Raw genomic sequence first — 17,713 nt, forward strand, 5'->3', positions numbered from 1 at the left:
AACCATGTGACATATGTTTGGAAAAGAAAAGAAAGAACTGAAGGTAAGTATCTAGCCCTACAATACATCAGTAGGGAGCATCCGGAAGCACCAACTAGGGAGAGTGGGAAGCTAATGCTACTAGTCAAAATGGGGTACATGAGTACATGGATACATGAATACATGAATATGGGGGAGTACAAAAATGACATTGAGTACAACAGTATATGGCTGGAGTGGTAATCATCCTAGGAGCTCTAGCATGGGTCTGTGCCAGACGGCCTAGATATCTGCCATAGTGAGATGCCTGGTCGGACGAGACCGATGCCTTGCAATGATGCTCTGAATCCTCCGGTGTAGACATCGTCTCCGATGTGAGGATCCGCGAACCCTCGGGCGTCCGGATCTGCCCAACTGGATAGCTCTCTCAATGTGGTACAGGATGGAGCTAGCTAGGTTGCATATCATGATTGTATACTCCATGCATATAGCTTTGCATTCTCCTAGTAGTAGAGCTCCATCCCCTCCCCCACTCATTGTACTTATTGCACACCTAGATTCAGCTTTTTAGTTCAGTACTTTTTCATTTTGTTGGGATGACAGAGGATACCCCACACAGGTACACTGATTTGTCTCATAGGCCGAATTCGGTCTTTTGGAAGACGTTAATAAAATCTTTCTTTCTTTCTTTCTTTCAACTAGAGTTCCACGGGGTGCCCACTGCTGGGCTGTCGGCTGTGTCCCCTCCCGGGTAGTCCCTCTAAAGAAGTCAATAATCTGTCTCTGTGTGGACTCCCTACCAGTCGGGCGTCTGCTCCTGATAATGGACTCTCTGAGCCTGCGGATCTCCAGGAGATAAAAACCCAAGCATCGCTGATCACAATAGTCCATGACTCTAGCCAGTGGTCCAAATCCCTCTCTGAAAAGGCAATGGTAGCGTCCTCGAATCTCATAATATGCTGTGCAACGACAGATGTAGTGCTTCTCCGTCTCTGGCTCTATCCAACAAATCTGACAAATCCTGTCCCCTGGAGGTATGCCTCTGAAGAGGTGCGGATCTGCCCAATGGCATACCTCAATCCATGAGACAGATGGGTATTTATGTAGCTCGGTCTAAGTATAAAGCCATCCTCAGTGGTGCGGAGAAGATGGTCTCTATAGGCTCGAAGCGCAACACAGACCAGCAGGAGAACCTTGAGCACTGCACAGAGGTTGCCGCACGCACGTAAAGAACCTTCGACGTACCCGGCATCCCGAACCCACGGGACGCGAACCACGACCCTCCCATCAGCTCTAGATCCAGGACATGCTCCATGCCACCACACCACCTTCTCATTCTTAGGTACCGTGACAGAAGGGGACCTCTTGGCATAGTCAGTAACCCCATGCTGGACATACTAGAGAGATATGTAGCCTCTATTGGAGGATGATGTGCCCTTGATGCTTCATATTCTCTGGCAAGTAAAGAGAGAGAAATGAAATGATATATTAACGTCTTCAGAAGGCCAAAATGACCTATAAGACCAAAAAGGTTACAACAATTGGTGGATCTGATACAATGTCTGTGTAAGAAAAGCTAAAAACAACTAAACAACTAACTGAAACTGAAACAACTATGAGGAAAAGTATGGTACTAGGAGCTCCTAATGGATAACATCTGGGAGGAAAACTCCAGCAACAAAGGTAAGCATCATACACATCACTATCCAAAGATGTCTCTCATCGGTCGATGGCGGATATCCTCAATGTCCTCCATGGTGAGTACTCTGATTGGACGTCTCCCATGCCGTCCTAGTATGGTCCTGATCCTCTGATGTAGTCTCCGCCGGTGTCGAGATGGGCCTCTCATCTTGGGGCGCTTGGACCGCCCTAGCTCTATAGCTCAATCAATCAGTGTACCTCTGGTGCGGCTATACTCTGGGGCTAGCTGCAATGCCTGCTGGCTTGATTGCTCAATCTCTGGTCGAAAGAAGTCTGTAATCTGCCTCTATAGGTGTCTCTTCCTCTCTGATCCCCTCCCTCTCAAGAGACCCTCTCTATGTCTACGCAGCTCCAGCAAGTATAATCCAAGGCATCTCTGATCTTGGTATCTCATGACTCTGCACTTCGACGTACCCGGCATCCGAACCCACGGGACGCGAACCACGATCCTCCCATCAGCTCTAGATCCAAGACATGCTCCATGCCACCACACCACCTTCTCATTCTTAGGTACCTTGGCATAGTGAGTAACCCCATGCTGGACATACTAGAGAGATATATAGCCTCTATTGGAGGATGATGTGCCCTTGATGCTTCATATTCTGTGGCAAGTAGAGAGAGAGAGAGAGAGAGAGAGAGAGAGAGAGAGAGAGAGAGCGTGGCAAGTAGAGAGAGAGAAATGAAATGATGTATTAACGTCTCTAAGAGGCCATAGTGGCCTATGAGACCAAAACTGAGAGTACATCTAAAGTTGGTGTCTCATCAAAGAGAAAACTAAATGAGACTAAAAAGTACAATAAACTGATTGTCCTACAGTTACAAGAACAGAACTGTAAGACTTCGAGATGATACTTGAGTAGAAAATACTGGAAAATGTATATTAGGTAGATCCATGTATGCTGGTCAGTTGAAGTGTTGCCCTCTCCTTAGATCAAGTATTTCCGCCATGGGGCTGTCTAGAATGGAGAGGTCGTAGAAGCGAGGTAGGCGCCTCCGATGCCGAGCAATAATGGCTCTAATTTGGCGATGGTGAGGATGCCGTGGTCGGGATCTTGGTGGGCGTGGCCGATGAGCACGACATAAGATAACTGCTCTATCAATGGTGACTCCTTGGGAGCGTGGTCGGTGCTCTGATGGCCCAATGGAGGAGGTATCAGGAGGTGTGTGGGCTGGGTTGCTAGTGCTGGTGTTGAAGAAATCTGTCAGGGTCCTCTGCCTAGGTACATCATGGCTCGGCCTCTTGTTTGGCAAGAGGGTCTCTTTGTGTCTCCTGAGCTCAACAAACAATCCCAGGCATCTCTGATCCTCAAACTCCATGACCCTGTGTAACGGCCCAAAACCCTGTCGGAAGAGGCAGTGATATCTCTCTCGGATCTTAATAGATTGTACATCGGCAAATGTAGTGTTCCTCTGTCTCTACCTCCTGGTAGCATAGCTGACAAATGCGGTCATCCAGGATCTGATGCACATATTGCCCTGTCTCAATCCGTAGCTGGTGTGATGAGGTCCGGATCTGTCCAATGGCACAATGTATCCCTTGTGATAGGTGTACAGCCATGTATGCCAGGCGGGTGATAAAATCATCCGGTGAGAGTGTAGAAAATGGCTCTTGTAATGAGCCATTTTCGTGCCCAAGGGCTCAAGGGGGCTAGTCCATGTCCTCTTTGTGTCCACTCTGATGATATTCATCCTGATACGCGGTTCTGCTTTGAGCGGGTGAGATCCAAAAATGGACAATCCAGACTGTACTGAAAGGGTGGTAGTGCCTCTATCTGCAAACCATGTAGGTCAAACCATGATCTCATTTGAGCGTACCAACAATGAGTATCTCCATCCTCTGCCAACTGTATGGATGAGGTCAATGCCAATCGGGAGCACCTCTGCTGAGGGAGCTCCCATAGCCTCTGTAAAAAGGTAACTGCTTGGAATAGGGCCTCGGTAACTACTGGTGGGGCACCCAGCTCAGCCCAAACAATCTCATGTGGTACTGATGATTTGCTTCGAATCATGCGGTAATCATCATAATCAGTGGTCTCTCCATTTGCCTCCATCCCTCATCTTCCCTCTCTGAGATCTGTGTTGTATACTGGATCCCCAAATTGGAGCTCCGTACAGGAGGGTCGGTGTGACAAGCGTATCCAATAGCCACAATTTGGTGCGTGGCTCCTGAAACTGTACGTGTGCACACTGCCTCTCAAGTGTCCCCAAGGCTACATGCCCTCGAGCTAATCTAGTTGCTGTTGCCTCCTTCAGGGAGAAACGCAGTCCTATGAAAGTAACTCCCAAGTAGACATATGACCTGACGTACTGAACAACCGGCTCCCCTCGGAAAGTGAACCGAGGCTTTGATCTTGTCACCCATGCCTGTGTGGTGTTAAACACCATAACCTTGGTTTTCCCAAGGTTCACTTTAGAGAGAGAGAGAGAGACAGGTTTGCGCACTTCGACGTACCCGGCATCCCCAACCCACGGGACGCCAACCACGATCCTCCCATCAGCTCTAGATCCAGGACATGCTCCATGCCACCACACCACCTTCTCATTTTCAGGTACCGTGACAGAAGGGGACCTCTTGGCATAGTCAGTAACCCCATGCTGGAAATACTAGAGAGATATTTAGCCTCTATTGGAGGATGATGTGCACTTGATGCTCATATTCTCTGGCAGTCCATGATGAGATTCTCTTGTACTAATCGTCATATATCCCATGTACTCGCACATGATGATCATTGTATCAGCCTCTACTTTCAGAGAGCTATGGTAGTTGTATTTGTTTTGTTTTCCTTTTCCATGATGAGACATACCATGGATAGCATGTATATTTTTGGTCTCATAGACCCATTGGGTCTTTACAAGACATTTAATATAACTCTCTCTCTCTCTCTCTCTCTCTCCATGTGACGTAGCTGAGGGAGACCTCTCGGCCATACTCATTAGCCCCATGCGTGATATTTTGGAGAGTGGTATACCATCTCCTGGGGGCTGATGCTCCTCTCATGTTTCTATGTTCCTAGTATCCCATGATGAGTTTCCATGAACAGTTTTGTATCACCTCACTGAGATAGCTATATTTATGTTTTGTTTCTGTTTTACTTTCCATTCCATGATGAGATATGCCATGGACATTATTATATCACTTTGGTCTCATAGGCCCATTGGGTTTTTAGTAGACGCGTAATATATCTTTCTTTCTTTCTTCTCTCTCTCAATTTGTAAGCATAGATTTATAAAGGTAGATATATGAAAGATCAAACATTACTGAGGTTTACAATGTTGATGCAGCTTGTGAATTCTTTGGATGGACGGTATGTTAATTTCCAATCAGTGCCTCATTTATCATCCGCTGCAAAGAGTATGGTATGTGTAAAACGTGTGTCATAACTTCTGCCAATCAATTGATCAGTATGGCTATAAAGTCCAGTTAAGTTTTGTGATAGAAAAGTATTGTCTCTCTGAGGGCAGGCAAGGTTGCAGCTATGCCTCGTAGGAGAAGAGGTTGGAAGAAGCACTAATAAATTTAGGTCTGCTAGCGGGAGCCTTTTTAGTAATGGAAAAGTTTCGAACTTCCCATCTCTCTCACAAGCACGGAGGTAATTGGCTGACTACATCTTGTGGACTTTTATTTTGTTTGTGAATACATTGGCCATTTTGTTATCAAGATTATAACAAGCATTAGAATATTTTTCCACAACCACTGTTCATCCCATCATATGTGCTAGAACGAGTTTGCAAACTGTCCTCAAATTGCTGCATTCTGACTCCTTACATCTGTTTTACTTTTTCTTCAACCTTTACGCTAGCTAAGGATTTTTTGGATTTTCAAGAAGTTATGCTGCCAGTCCTCTTTGTTTGGGAGGGAGGGGGGTTTGGAAACTTGATCATAAACTGTGAGTGGTAAAATTGAAAAGCGATCATGAATAACAATAAAAAAATCTTGACATGAATAACCAAATCTGGATTAAGGCATTTTATGGGTATATTTATGGTCGGCGGTATCTTTCTCCTTACAAAAACATCCGTGCCATTCTCCCCACGAAGTGATGGATCATGGGAGGCCTTGAGAATGGTACCACTGCCATTCTTCCTAGATTGTAGGGGGGAATGACACTGGTGCTATTCTCCCCACCAAGAAATGGGAGGGCCTTGAGAATGGCACCACTTTCATTCTTCCTAGAATGTAAGGGAGAATGGCATCACTTCCATTTTTCCTTGAATGTAAGGGAGAATGGAAGTGGTGCCATTCTCCACTTTAAGATGATGTGATGGGATACCTTGAGAATGGCACCATTGCCATTCTTCCTGGAATGTAACGGGAAATGACAATGGTGCCATTATCCCCATGAAGTGATGTGAGGCCTTGAGAATGACACCACTATCATTCTTCCTAGAATGTAAGGGAGAAAGGCACCACTACCATTCTTCTTTGAATGTAAGGGAGAATGTATTAGAGGAAATTGTTGGACGTCTTAAATTTTGTGTGTTTCTTTGGATTCTTCATTTTGATTTTTTCATTTTGTAAAAATTACAGTCACCTGGTGGGACTTGTTTTTATATGTTCTAGTTAAATTTCTCATGAGAACAGTTTGTGTGTGTAGGTTACAACCAGGGCAAGTTGTGTTTCACTATTACTACTATTTCAATCAATTATACAAGTCAGAAGGTAAACATTTCTGAAATAAAATCCTTGAAGTATTAGTAGTTTATTTTATTGCAGTGCCCATTAATGGGGATCCTGCTAAGTGGGAATGCATAAAGATCATCCAGTTTAATCTGCTGTCTTTCTTAAGTTATTACAGTTGTAATTTTTTATGGTCACAAGCTATTCCATGCATGAGCCTCTAAGTTCTAACACCTCTAGTTTCAAAAAGATCTCCAGGTCTCCATTGCACACGCTGTTTTCGCTTCTGGTGTGCCCTAGTTTTTTGCAGCAGAGGGAGGGCAAAGCGGTTGCAGGCAGCTGTAGTCCCAGTTCTTTTACATCATCATACTGCTCTTATAGAGGGTAGCACTCTAAGCTTAGGACCAGGAATGATAGGAGGTTTTTGAAGTTGATGGTTCATGCACTCTTCACAGCACCGATTGTGACTGAACTCTTGAGTCGCGCTCTTACACTTTCTCTCATTGCCTTTTCCTTTCAGTTTCTTAGTCTTTAACTTAAATTGGGTAGTGGTAGTAGGCAGGTAAATAGAGAAGGCCAGGCACGCACGAGTTTTGTGACTACCACAATCAGCATTGACACAGATTATACTCCCATACTCATACTGCTCTTATAGAGGGTAGCACTCTAAGCTTTTTTTTTTCCCGAGAAAAGATCCTTTCATTAGTTATATAAAAACGCCCGTAGGGCTACAAAAGATCCTCTCCTGCTCACAAGAAAAACAGAGCAGTGAACAAAGCAAGGCAGCCCGGGAGACTCTCCCTAGGTGTTGAAAAGTACAAGCATCAGTACAAAGAACTGAGGGGCTAAATCATACAATAGGAGGGGGGAAAAGCCAAACAGGTGGCCTGTAATGCCAATGGGGGGATCCCGCGTGAAGGGTATAGAAGGGGCCGCTGCGCCAGGTGGTGTGAAAGGCCTGGCGCCGTAAGATCGCCTCATCCGAGTCGCCCCGGATGCGGTCATACTGTCCTCGCAGGGTGTGGATCAACTCCTGCCAAATCCCCCGTACAGTCTCTGCTGGTGGCTCCAGTCTCCCCTCAAAGGCCCTGAAACACCGAGCCCTCCAGGTGAACCAGATGGTGAGGCTGCTGAGGAGCTCCCATCGTAAATCCCTCTCCTGTGTCCAGCTGGCGGATGAGAAATCCGGTGACGGAACAAGGCGAAGCTGGCCCCTAATGAATCTGATGGCCTGACTGTCCTGCTCCATCTCATAGCCCATAGCAGGTCCTAACGAAGTTGACCAAGCAGCGGCACCCCACGTAAACATACCCTCTGGAGAGAGAGGGGCCAGAATACGCAGCATCCGCAGCCAAATCTGCTGCGCCTGAGGGCAATCCCATAGGCAATGTCTCTGTGTCTCCTTAGGGTGGCCGCATCGGACACAGGCCGCCGGAAGACCGCTGTAGACAAGCCAGGTGCCAACTGCTGAGCCCCTGTGGGTGACCAGCCACTGGAAAGTCGAGATCCTGCGGGCTTGTCGACCAGCCCAGAGCCGGGCCCAAAAATCCTCCAGGAACTCCTGTGAGAGTCCCTGTAGCCGCCAGTGCCCCGCTGCAGCTGGAGAGACCATCCTTCTCGCCGTCAAAATATGCCGCCCCAGCCGAACAGTATACTGGAAAAAGGTGATCTTTGTGGCCTCAAGGGATGCATAAGGATCATGCCACTCATACTCCCCAGGGTCCCACTGTAGCCGGGCCAAGGGGTGCGCTGCATATGCCCATATGCGCCAATCCGGGAGCACATCTGCAGGGTCTGGGTCAATATGCCACTTCCGAGAAGCGGCGGCCACTACCCGTATCCTCTGAAAGGTGCACTCTGCAAGCAAAGGCGACTCCACCTCCACTCTCTGAAGTCTGCCCTCATCCTGAATCTCATAGTAGAGGCATCTGCCATCCTCAGTGCAAGCTCTGACAGCAATCAGGATCTCCAACTGTGTAAAGGCTCCCATCCACCGTGGGGCCACTAGCTCGATAGGCGTGAACCACTCCTCTGTGAGTGCCTCCTGAATGTCATCTCTCATAATCAACCCCCCTCTGAAGTGACTCAGCCTCTCCACCTGGATCTCCTCTGGGAGACTGCAGAAGGCCTGCCAGTCTCCAAAACTACGTGCTGGGCCTGCCGCCAAAGGTCCCCAGGCTAGACGAGGCCGAGAACCCAGCATATGACCCTGCTCTGTGCGAACCGCTGGGCTCCAGATGAGCGGCTTTCTGGCCCGCTCCTCAACACAAGAAGGAGGTCGCTGAGAGAGCCCCGGTCTCAGCAGCTCCCAAGCTCTCAAGATGCTCAAAGCAAATCTGTCCTCCCATCCTACTGAGGCCGGTCCTCCTCATCTCTATGAAGATCCATCGAATCTCTGGTGCCCAAGTGCCCCCTGCTGGCGCTGCAAGAGAAGCTCTTTCCAAGGCTCAGCGCCTGGAAGTAGCCCCCGAACAATAAGCTTCCCCAATAAGGCTCTACTCTGATCGACTGGATCTATAATGCCCAAGCCTCCCTGAGCCAGCGGAAGTGTAATAATTGCCCATGCAACCTTTGCTCGGGCTGGCTGACCGTCCCGCCCAGACCAAAGAAAGTTCCTGATCAGCCTCTGTACTTGGCTGATGCAAGAGCTCGAGAAGATCCAGCAAGACGTAATGTACCACATGGTCGCTAACAGCACCTGATTGGCCACCACCACCCTCCCAGCCAAGGATAGTCGAGCTGTACTCCAATACAAAAGCTTCTTCCGAATGCTCAGAAGAAGCGGGGCAATCTGTTGCTCAGGTGACAAATCTTGTCCAATCTGGCATCCCAAATACTGCACTGCTGTGCCAGGAGGAATCCATCTAAAACCGGGGTCCGGGCTCCATGCCGGAGTGGGAGCGCTACTACTGATCCAAAAGGCCACTGTCTTGCGCCAATTGATCAATGCTCCCGAAGCTGCACTAAAAACCTGGAGCGACTGCTCTGCCCGAAGAAGATTGGCCTCTTGGCCATGCAAAAATAAGCCCGTGTCGTCTGCAAACTCAGCATCGAGCATGTCCTCCCCTCAGACTGGGAGCTGGAGTCCTCTCAAACCAACCTCCTCTGCCGTCAAATACATGCTCATAGCCTCCGCAAAGAAGAGAAAAAGAAAAGGGGCGAGGGGACACCCCTGACGGACTGATCTGGTCAGCTCAAAACTCGGCCCCCGTCCTCCTGCAATCAACACCTGGCTACGAGCTGTGGAATAGAGAGCTGCCACCCCTCTAATCCAACCTGGCTCAAAGCCCAGGCGAAGCATAGTGCCCTCCAAGAAACCCCAATCGACTCTATCGTATGCCTTCTCAAAATCGAGAAGCATCACGACCAAGTCCTCACCAAGAAATCTAGCTTGGGCCGTCGCCTCCCAGAAGGTGAAGATGTTCTCAAGGATACTGCGCTCCTTGACGAATCCTGTCTGGGTAGCATGAATCAACTCCCCCAGGAAGGGCTGGATCCTCAAACTCAAGGCCTTTGCTAAGACCTTGTAGACAGTATTGAGGATCGTAATAGGTCTCCAATGCCGAATATCATCTGATACTCCCTCCCCCTTGGGGATAAGAAAGATCAAACCCTCTGAAAAGCTCAGTGGCATCACCCCAGTGTCCAAAACATACTGAAAGCCCCTGCGGAGGCCTGGCCCCAAAAGGTCCCAATAGCGCAAAGAAAAGGCAGGCGTCAGTCCGTCCTCCCCTGGGCAACTATGTCGCGGCAGGACCCTCAAGGCCTCAGCAAGCTCAACCTCTGAAAGAGGTGCACCAAGAACTGTACGCATACGATCTGTGACCCTCCTCTGCACATGGGCCCACACAGTCTGTCTGCAAGCACCCCGATCCTCAGTGGCTAGCTCCGCTGAAAGCAGGTCTCTATAGGATCCAGTGGCAATGGCTCTGATCTCCCCGAGCTCAGTAGCTACCGATCCATCCGGCCTCCCAAGCTGACGGACTCCTGCTCGAGCATGGCGGGGTCCAGTAATCTCAAAAAACTCCCCAGTCACTATCACCAAGCTGCGTCCACTGAGAGGCCTGGCGACGATAGTAAAACTCATGTCTCTGCTCCTCTGCCTCTCTAACCTCCTGGCGTGCCCAGCTCAGTTGGGACGCCACCCACTCACATGCAGGCTGTTGCTCCTGAAGGTGCTGAAGCGAAGCAAGGCTGCGTCTCAGCCGTGCTGCATCCTGGTCAGAGCACTGACTATCATGCCAGATCCTCTCAATGTTCTCAGCGAGACTAGGATCTGTAAGTACCCTCTCTGGGATCCTCAACTGCAAGCTGGGCTCCCGTGTCCTCTCCTCAAATGTCAAGATAACTGGCGCATGATCTGAAAATGAGGTGCCAGCGAGAATGTCGACGGAGCCCCCTCACTCCCCTAACCAGTCGCCCACATAAAAGCGATCAATCCGTGATAGATTAGTCCCTCCCTGCCGGCGATCCGACCGAGAGAAACTAAGACTGTCCTGAGAGCGGGAGAATGCCCCATGCTGCCATGCATCAGTCATCCTCAGTGACATGCAAGGCCCTGTACATTCCATGAGATGATCCTCATGGATGACCTGCTGAGGTGGATGCTGTCTCAGCCGTACGGCGGGCCTTCGCAAGCGGCTTGGATGGAGAGTAGTCCCCATCCGAGTGGCTACGAATCTGCCCACCCGGTGTACTGCAAGGCCCGAATCGGCATGGTAAGTCTCCTCTGCGGTGCTCGATCAAGTGCGGTCCTCAGAGCCCTCTTGACTGCAGGTGAACGCCAGGGGATTGCCAGGGCCTCCCGGGGAGCTGAGGCGGGCGGGGGGGGGAGGAGGGGGGGGGCGATGGAGGTGGAGAAGGAGCCGTTGCCGAAACCGGAGCGGGGACGGGAGGCGGCGAAGGTGGAAACGAGGCGGTAGGGGGGGATGGGGGTGGGGGGGGGGTGAAGGAGGGGGTGCTGGCATGTCCTGGTCCTCAGTCGTCATCACAGGGGTCTCCTCCTGTAGGGGGGGATGGGGGTGGGGGGGGGGTGAAGGAGGGGGTGCTGGCATGTCCTGGTCCTCAGTCGTCATCACAGGGGTCTCCTCCTGTAGGGGAGCAAAGCTGTCCCTCACGGGAACCCAGTGATGCTGAGACTGTGGCTGTTGTTGCATCGGTCTCTGGGCGTGCTGTTGTGGCTGTCTCCCTCGACGGTGCCCCTGTCCAGGCTGCCACTCCGAGGTCTCTGTGGCTTGAGCAGGTGTCTCGGAGGTTGCCTGTCGAGCCGCATCTGTGGGCGGGCCACCAGGGGCCTGCTGTTGCGGTGAGGGTCGGGGTTTCCTGCGAGGACAGGCCTTGGCTAGATAGCCGACCTGCCTGCAAATAAAGCACTGGTTCGGGAGCCCCGAGAACTCCACTCTCTGATCAATCCATCTCCCCCCTATCCGAGGTAGCTGAATGACCTTCGGAAGGGAGGAGATGTCAGGAACCAAAACTCTGACCGAAGGTAGCCCAGCTGCTCTGGCCACCACTGAAGCTGCTGTGGGGCCAGTCTCTAGCACCGAACCCACCACTGCTCCTAGCCTAGAAAGGAGCGGCAGGTACTCACGACGGAGTCCAGGGAAGCAAACTGTAACGTGGAAAAGGCGCTCTCCTTGCTCGGCCGCTGTTGGGTCAAAGCCATGCTGCCAAGGTCTGAAGAATGCCTGAGCACCCCTGATGTCTAGGGGACTCATGGCTAGGACCTTGGCCACGCTCTGGGCGGTCTCGAACTCGATCTGGTAGTGACCACGGCCCAGTAGCTGAACGTCCAGGATCTTGCCCACATCTGCAAGAAGGCGGGCCTGGAGAAGATCCCGGATCTCCCCTCTGCTGGGGCGAGTGCCGACTATACGGCAGATGGTGGAGTGTGCCTGGAGGCGTTCCACCTCTGCGGAGCGGCGAGGCTCGCTTCCTCTTCTGGCGAAAGAGAAAGTCTGATGGGGGTATCCTCAGGGGCGGGCGAGGGGTTTGCGGCAGAGTCCCTCTGAGGTGGGGCAGGAGGAGCCTCCATCAGTGTCTGAAGCTAAGTCGAAGGCGTAGCGAAAGCGGAGAGTCCTGCAAGAGCCGAGCTGCACACAAAGGGCGGAGGGGGAAGGCGGAAGGCAAAACCAGGGGGCGGAAAAATCAGAAAAAAAAGGGGAGGCAGGGCGGCGAAGACAAAAAAACCCCCAAGGGGGGAGGCGGAAACAGCGCGCAACGGGGGGCGCGGGGGGGAAGATCAGGCGACGGCGGCGAAAAAAGGGGGGGCGGGGCGCTGGAGACAAACGGGAGGGCGCAAAGGAGAGGAGGAGGAGCAGGGGCGGGCGCTGCAGCGCTGGGGTGCGCAGGACAGCCAGGCGGGGGAGGGGGGGGCAAGCGCGAGTGCAGGCGGGGGGGGGAGGGGGGGTGAGCAGACGCGATGGCGGGAGAGGGGGGAAGGCGTGCAGTCAAGCGCGAGCGGGGGGGGGGGGGGGGGGGGGGAGCGCAGCTTCAGCGAGCGATTCAAAAAAAGTAGCACTCTAAGCTTAGAACCAGGAATGATAGGAGGTTTTTGAAGTTGATTGTTCATGCACTCTTCGGAGCACTGATTGTGACTGAACTCTTGACTCGCGCTCTTACACTTTCTCTCATTGGCTTTTCCTTTCAGTTTCTTAGTGTTTAACTTAAATTGGGTAGTGGTAGGCAGGTAAATAGAGAAGGCCAGCCACGCACAAGTTTTGTGACTACCACAATCAGCATTGACACAGATTATACTCCCATACTTATCCTGCACAAAGCGAGACACAAGACTGATCATAAACCCTCAAAACTCAGATCATGTTGACTATGACAATCACGACACCATCTAAGGATCCTTGATTTTGTTATGTTCATGACATATTCGGTTACATGTTCCCATTGATCTTAACGCTTGCAAGACCTTTTACAAACTTCCCACACAAGACTTGATTGAACTGTGGTATTACCAATAAATATATGACAATGTAAATATATCCCTATTCCAGTGAGTCTTAAGACAGAGTCGCTTTGATACCAATGTAAATGGAAGGGCAACTGTACACGGAAACCTTATCAATCATGAAATCTGAAAATACACATAAGCATGCCAAATAAAACAAGATGACAAATCTGCAGAATGCACCACACTAGGGGTCAGAAGATGGGCTGACAACCCCCCCCCCCCCCCCCCCTTTCTTTATGGTTAAATTACCAAAAAGGAGTCTGCTTCCAGATACAACTTCACGGGCTAGCACCTGTCTCTTCCAATAGAGTATGAAAGCAAAACAAATACATATGCAGAATTTTGTTGATAATCTTCAGCACAAGAGGGCACTTCCGGCATCAAGCACATGCAGGACAACTTTGGACGGCCCATAGCACTCGTGCATCAGCCCGGATCAACCATGTTTCTTCACCCTTCTCTTGTATGGCTCACAGGTCAAGTCGACTAGCCTCAAGAGGCTGTTTACAGCAGTCGACCAGCCCTCAGTAGCCACAGAAAGAAGCCAGCAGCTGTACACAAGCCTGTAAGCTCTCGGTCAGAAGGGGAATTGTCCAAACCCAATCAACCAGCTCTTCCTCTATGTTTTCATGACCTGTCCAGCTCCTGGTCCAGCTATAAACCAGTCAGCCAGCGGAGGAAACACACCTAGAAAGAGTCTACCAGCATTCCCTATAAAGAAATACATAGAAAAGAGCAGAAGACAAAACATAAATACAATCACAAGAGACGAATAAAATTACAAGAGATGAATCGGCATTGATATATTACCAAAAAGACTGATATACAAAGTAGACGCTTGACTAATCAACCAGCCAATAACAATCATTGTTCTGAATTTCATTATATGTTTATACTGCTCAAGGCATAGTTACAAGTAGCCAACAAAGCTCCTGATGAGAACCTGCATATGTACCTAAGGAGGGAGCTACAATGCTGTTCAATCTGCCGGCAAGGGCATACAACAAGTGAGTGTCCAGTCTTGTACGAGCATGGTACAAGGGAAATTGCTTTTTTGTGGACGCTATGGTCATGAAGCTTCACAATGCCGAACACGCCTATAAGGTCTCACTAATGCTTCTAGATCCCAATTGACATTACAAGAACCCCCACAACCACAAGCCATGGTGCCATGTCATATCTCAACCCACCGCTGTTTAGCATTCGACATAACCTATCTCCAAGAAGATTTACAATGCACCAAATGTCTCGTTACCCCCACTTGTTTTAGGACCTCAAACAAGTGTACCATGATTGTCCACTTGACAATAGATTCTCTCAATACATGATGGAGTAACTTGTACCAATTGATGGTATGGTATTAGAGAGTGTCCAATTTGTTCAAGGGCAAATACAAGAAGCTGAGCAAGGTCAGGTGCCCGAGGATGAATTTAAAGAAGTACAAGCTAGTTTGTCCCAAGTCAACTTGAGATGGAATATATTTGGCTTTTGAAAATGTCTCTTCAATATTGCTAGAGAATGTGCACATCATTGCGTGAAAGAAATGTTGATGTGAACGGAGGAAAGCAATTAATTGTTCACGGGTCCTAGGGTCATAGTATATCTCATGTTTATGTTGTAAAATTCTAGCAAATGTATTAATTGAAGCAATGATAGAAATGCAAAGAATATTACACCTTCAATTTAGATGGTAAACAAGCATGTGTTCTTTACTTATCTTTGAGTGCCATCAAGTTGGAGTAGGGGAGAGAATGAGTAGTTGTAACCAAGGTGGATCTATGGCTCTTGTGTTTTTGTCTCGGGTCCCAATATGTCGTGTGTGTGTGTATGGAGAGCATGTGGTGAACTTCAATCACGGTAGATAGCTGTTGTAGCCTGCGAAACAGGCTGAAAACCAGTCGACCAGCCTTGATGCACACTAAAAAGCATGCGCCTCCCATAAAACTGGAGTCTACTCTCAAGATTAGAGCTCCTCCGCCAATATTAGCTCCCACGTGTGCTTTTTAGGTCTAGAAAGGGGCGCCTACTTGAAGTTGGCCCAAATATTGTCCAGAGCCCACCCTTTGGCCGCCACATGGATTAAATAAGTCTTGTCCAGTGTGTACAACTTATAAGTTATCCGGCCACTTATAAGTGTGTGTGAACCTGTACCCATAATTATTAGTATGTGTAAATGTAAAGTTGTAAATTGGGTTTTTGGGAACACTTACCACCTACAAAACACATGTAGACCACCTGTCAGTCCCAAACAGGTGTGCAGATACACGTCCACAGGTGCCCATGCGTCCCTGGTCCCATGGACAACGCAGGCAGAAATCTCAAGCATTGTCCAGGCAAACAAGACAAGTCATCCAAAGGTGAAATCAAAGTCATGCACACACATGAGTGCAGCTAGACTGGAAGAAACACCCATCTGCTCAGTTGTATCGGCTAAACTGTCCAGGGGTCATGATCCTTCTGGAACCTTCCCATAACATAAATACAAAACATCTCCAGGATAGCTAGTCCCAGGGAGTCACATCATGTTAGGCTCCATGAGCCATGTATACCATGTCAGCCACACATGTATCATCATGTCAGGCTCGATGAGCCATACATGTACAATGATGTCAGGCTTCATGAGCAATACATGTACTGTCATGTCAGGCTCCATATGCCGCATAGACACACCATGTCAGGCTCCATATGCCGCACAGACACACCATGTTAGGCTCCACTAGCCATACATGTATGTCATGTTAGGCTCCACATGCCACACATGAACAGTAGAAAAACAGAAGCTATGAGAAATTATGTGACAGAGTCTGTCAAGTAAAACCTAAGACCTTTGATATGCAGGAAATTGCAATACTGAAGGATTTTTTTGCTCCTATGTCTACCATTAAGTAAATGGATCTTGGTACTGAACTCTCAGATAACATGAGAATGTGTATCAAACTCAACAGATTTCTTGAAGCTAGCCCACTCTCCGAAAGACTGAGTGGGACCAGTGCAGAGGGGCCCCCAAGAAAAATCTCCCATCTTAGAGAGGTTTGTAAGAATATTTCCACATGGAAACTACTCACATTCCAACTCACGAACATTGAATTCCAACTTAGGAGTCTTGGTCGGAACTCAGGAACAAGCCTCTCCTACTTCAACTTAGGAACATGTCTCTTTTCCTCCAACTTAGGAACAGGTCTCTTTTCCTCCAACTTAGGAACAGGTCTCTCTCTACTTCAACTTAGGAACATGTCTCTTTTCCTCCAACTTAGGAACAGGTCTCTTTTCCTCCAACTTAGGAACAGGTCTCTCTCTACTTCAACTTAGGAACATGTCTCTTTTCCTCCAACTTAGGAACAGGTCTCTCTTTTTCCAAGTTAAGAATTGGACTCTACCAACATAGGGTAAATGTGGGAATTACACAGCCTCCTCCATAGACGGCTTTCTAAGTGTGGCTTTCTGAAATTCAGCAATACCCAATCTCCCTCTTTGAGATCCATATACTGATGATGCTTATCAGGAGTCTTTCTTTGCTTTTCCTGAGACTTTTTGATGGCTGTCCGCACCTATTTGTAAACCGTTTCAAGATCCTTGTCATACTTGTCATCGTCTAATATGTGATCCTTTGTTTGGAGAATAGGATGAAGTATTGCCTTCTTATATATTATGTGAAAAGGAGCGTTCTTCGTGAAAGAATGAACATTATTGTTACACCCAAGCTCCGGTAATGTTAAAATCTTCTCCCACACTGATTTTGCTCGGAACATAAAGTTTCAGCAATATCCCTTTGCCCGTTTTTTTGAGGATGATAGGCCGAATTGAAATTCACCATATTGTTGAAGGGACTCTCCCAAAAGAGATTTGTTGTCTTTGAGTTTGTGTTGTCTCCAACAATATATTGAGCCATGCCATGATGCTTGGAACATCTCTGCCAAAAGAGATTTGTTGTCGTTGAGTCTGTGCTGTCTCCAACAATATACTGAGGCATGCCGTGATGCTTGGAACATCTCTTCCAAGATTTTTTGAAGCATATGGTCCATCTTGATGTCTTACAAAGAGTGATGAAGTGCACATGTTTGTTGAGGTGTCAATGAAAGTCGAGAATCGAGATTGCATCATTACCATAGAGCATTTTAGGCAAATCCCGTGAGATGCTCCTTGTACAAAAGTAGAGCTCTAAGATGGAACGAGAAGCGAATAACCTTAACCAAAGATAAAATAAAATCATATCCCAAACATTGGTTTGCGCTTTGATTCTATGTGAAATTGCACTTACAGAAAATCAATCTAACATGCATAAATCAGGTTGAATCCATTGAGATGATAAAAAAAGTAAGAATTGGTAAATGAGTAAATGTAAATTCGAGTTATGCATGTCATAAGGAATAGTGAAATACAAGGTGCAAATATTTAGAGGATTGGTCGGGGCGTCGAATGGTAATGCAAGCAATTTGTTGTGTGCAAATCAA

General features: G+C 48.6%; 1 protein-coding gene across 2 annotated transcripts in view; it reads left to right on the plus strand.

Moving 5' to 3' along the window:
* LOC147611513 (polycomb group protein EMBRYONIC FLOWER 2-like) overlaps nucleotides 1-17,713 on the plus strand; it is a 110,598-nt gene that overhangs the window by 80,632 nt on the left and 12,253 nt on the right. For both annotated transcript variants that reach the window (XM_086784618.1, XM_086784619.1), the window contains 3 exons: nucleotides 4,963-5,037; nucleotides 5,143-5,270; nucleotides 6,276-6,340. In XM_086784618.1, the coding sequence (XP_086640744.1) occupies nucleotides 4,963-5,037; nucleotides 5,143-5,270; nucleotides 6,276-6,340 (268 nt within the window). The remainder of the gene's footprint in view (nucleotides 1-4,962; nucleotides 5,038-5,142; nucleotides 5,271-6,275; nucleotides 6,341-17,713) is intronic.

The sequence above is a fragment of the Cibotium barometz genome, chromosome 47, assembly GCF_041138505.1.
Source record: "Cibotium barometz isolate CiBa-2024 chromosome 47, ASM4113850v1, whole genome shotgun sequence".
NCBI lineage: Eukaryota > Viridiplantae > Streptophyta > Polypodiopsida > Cyatheales > Cibotiaceae > Cibotium > Cibotium barometz.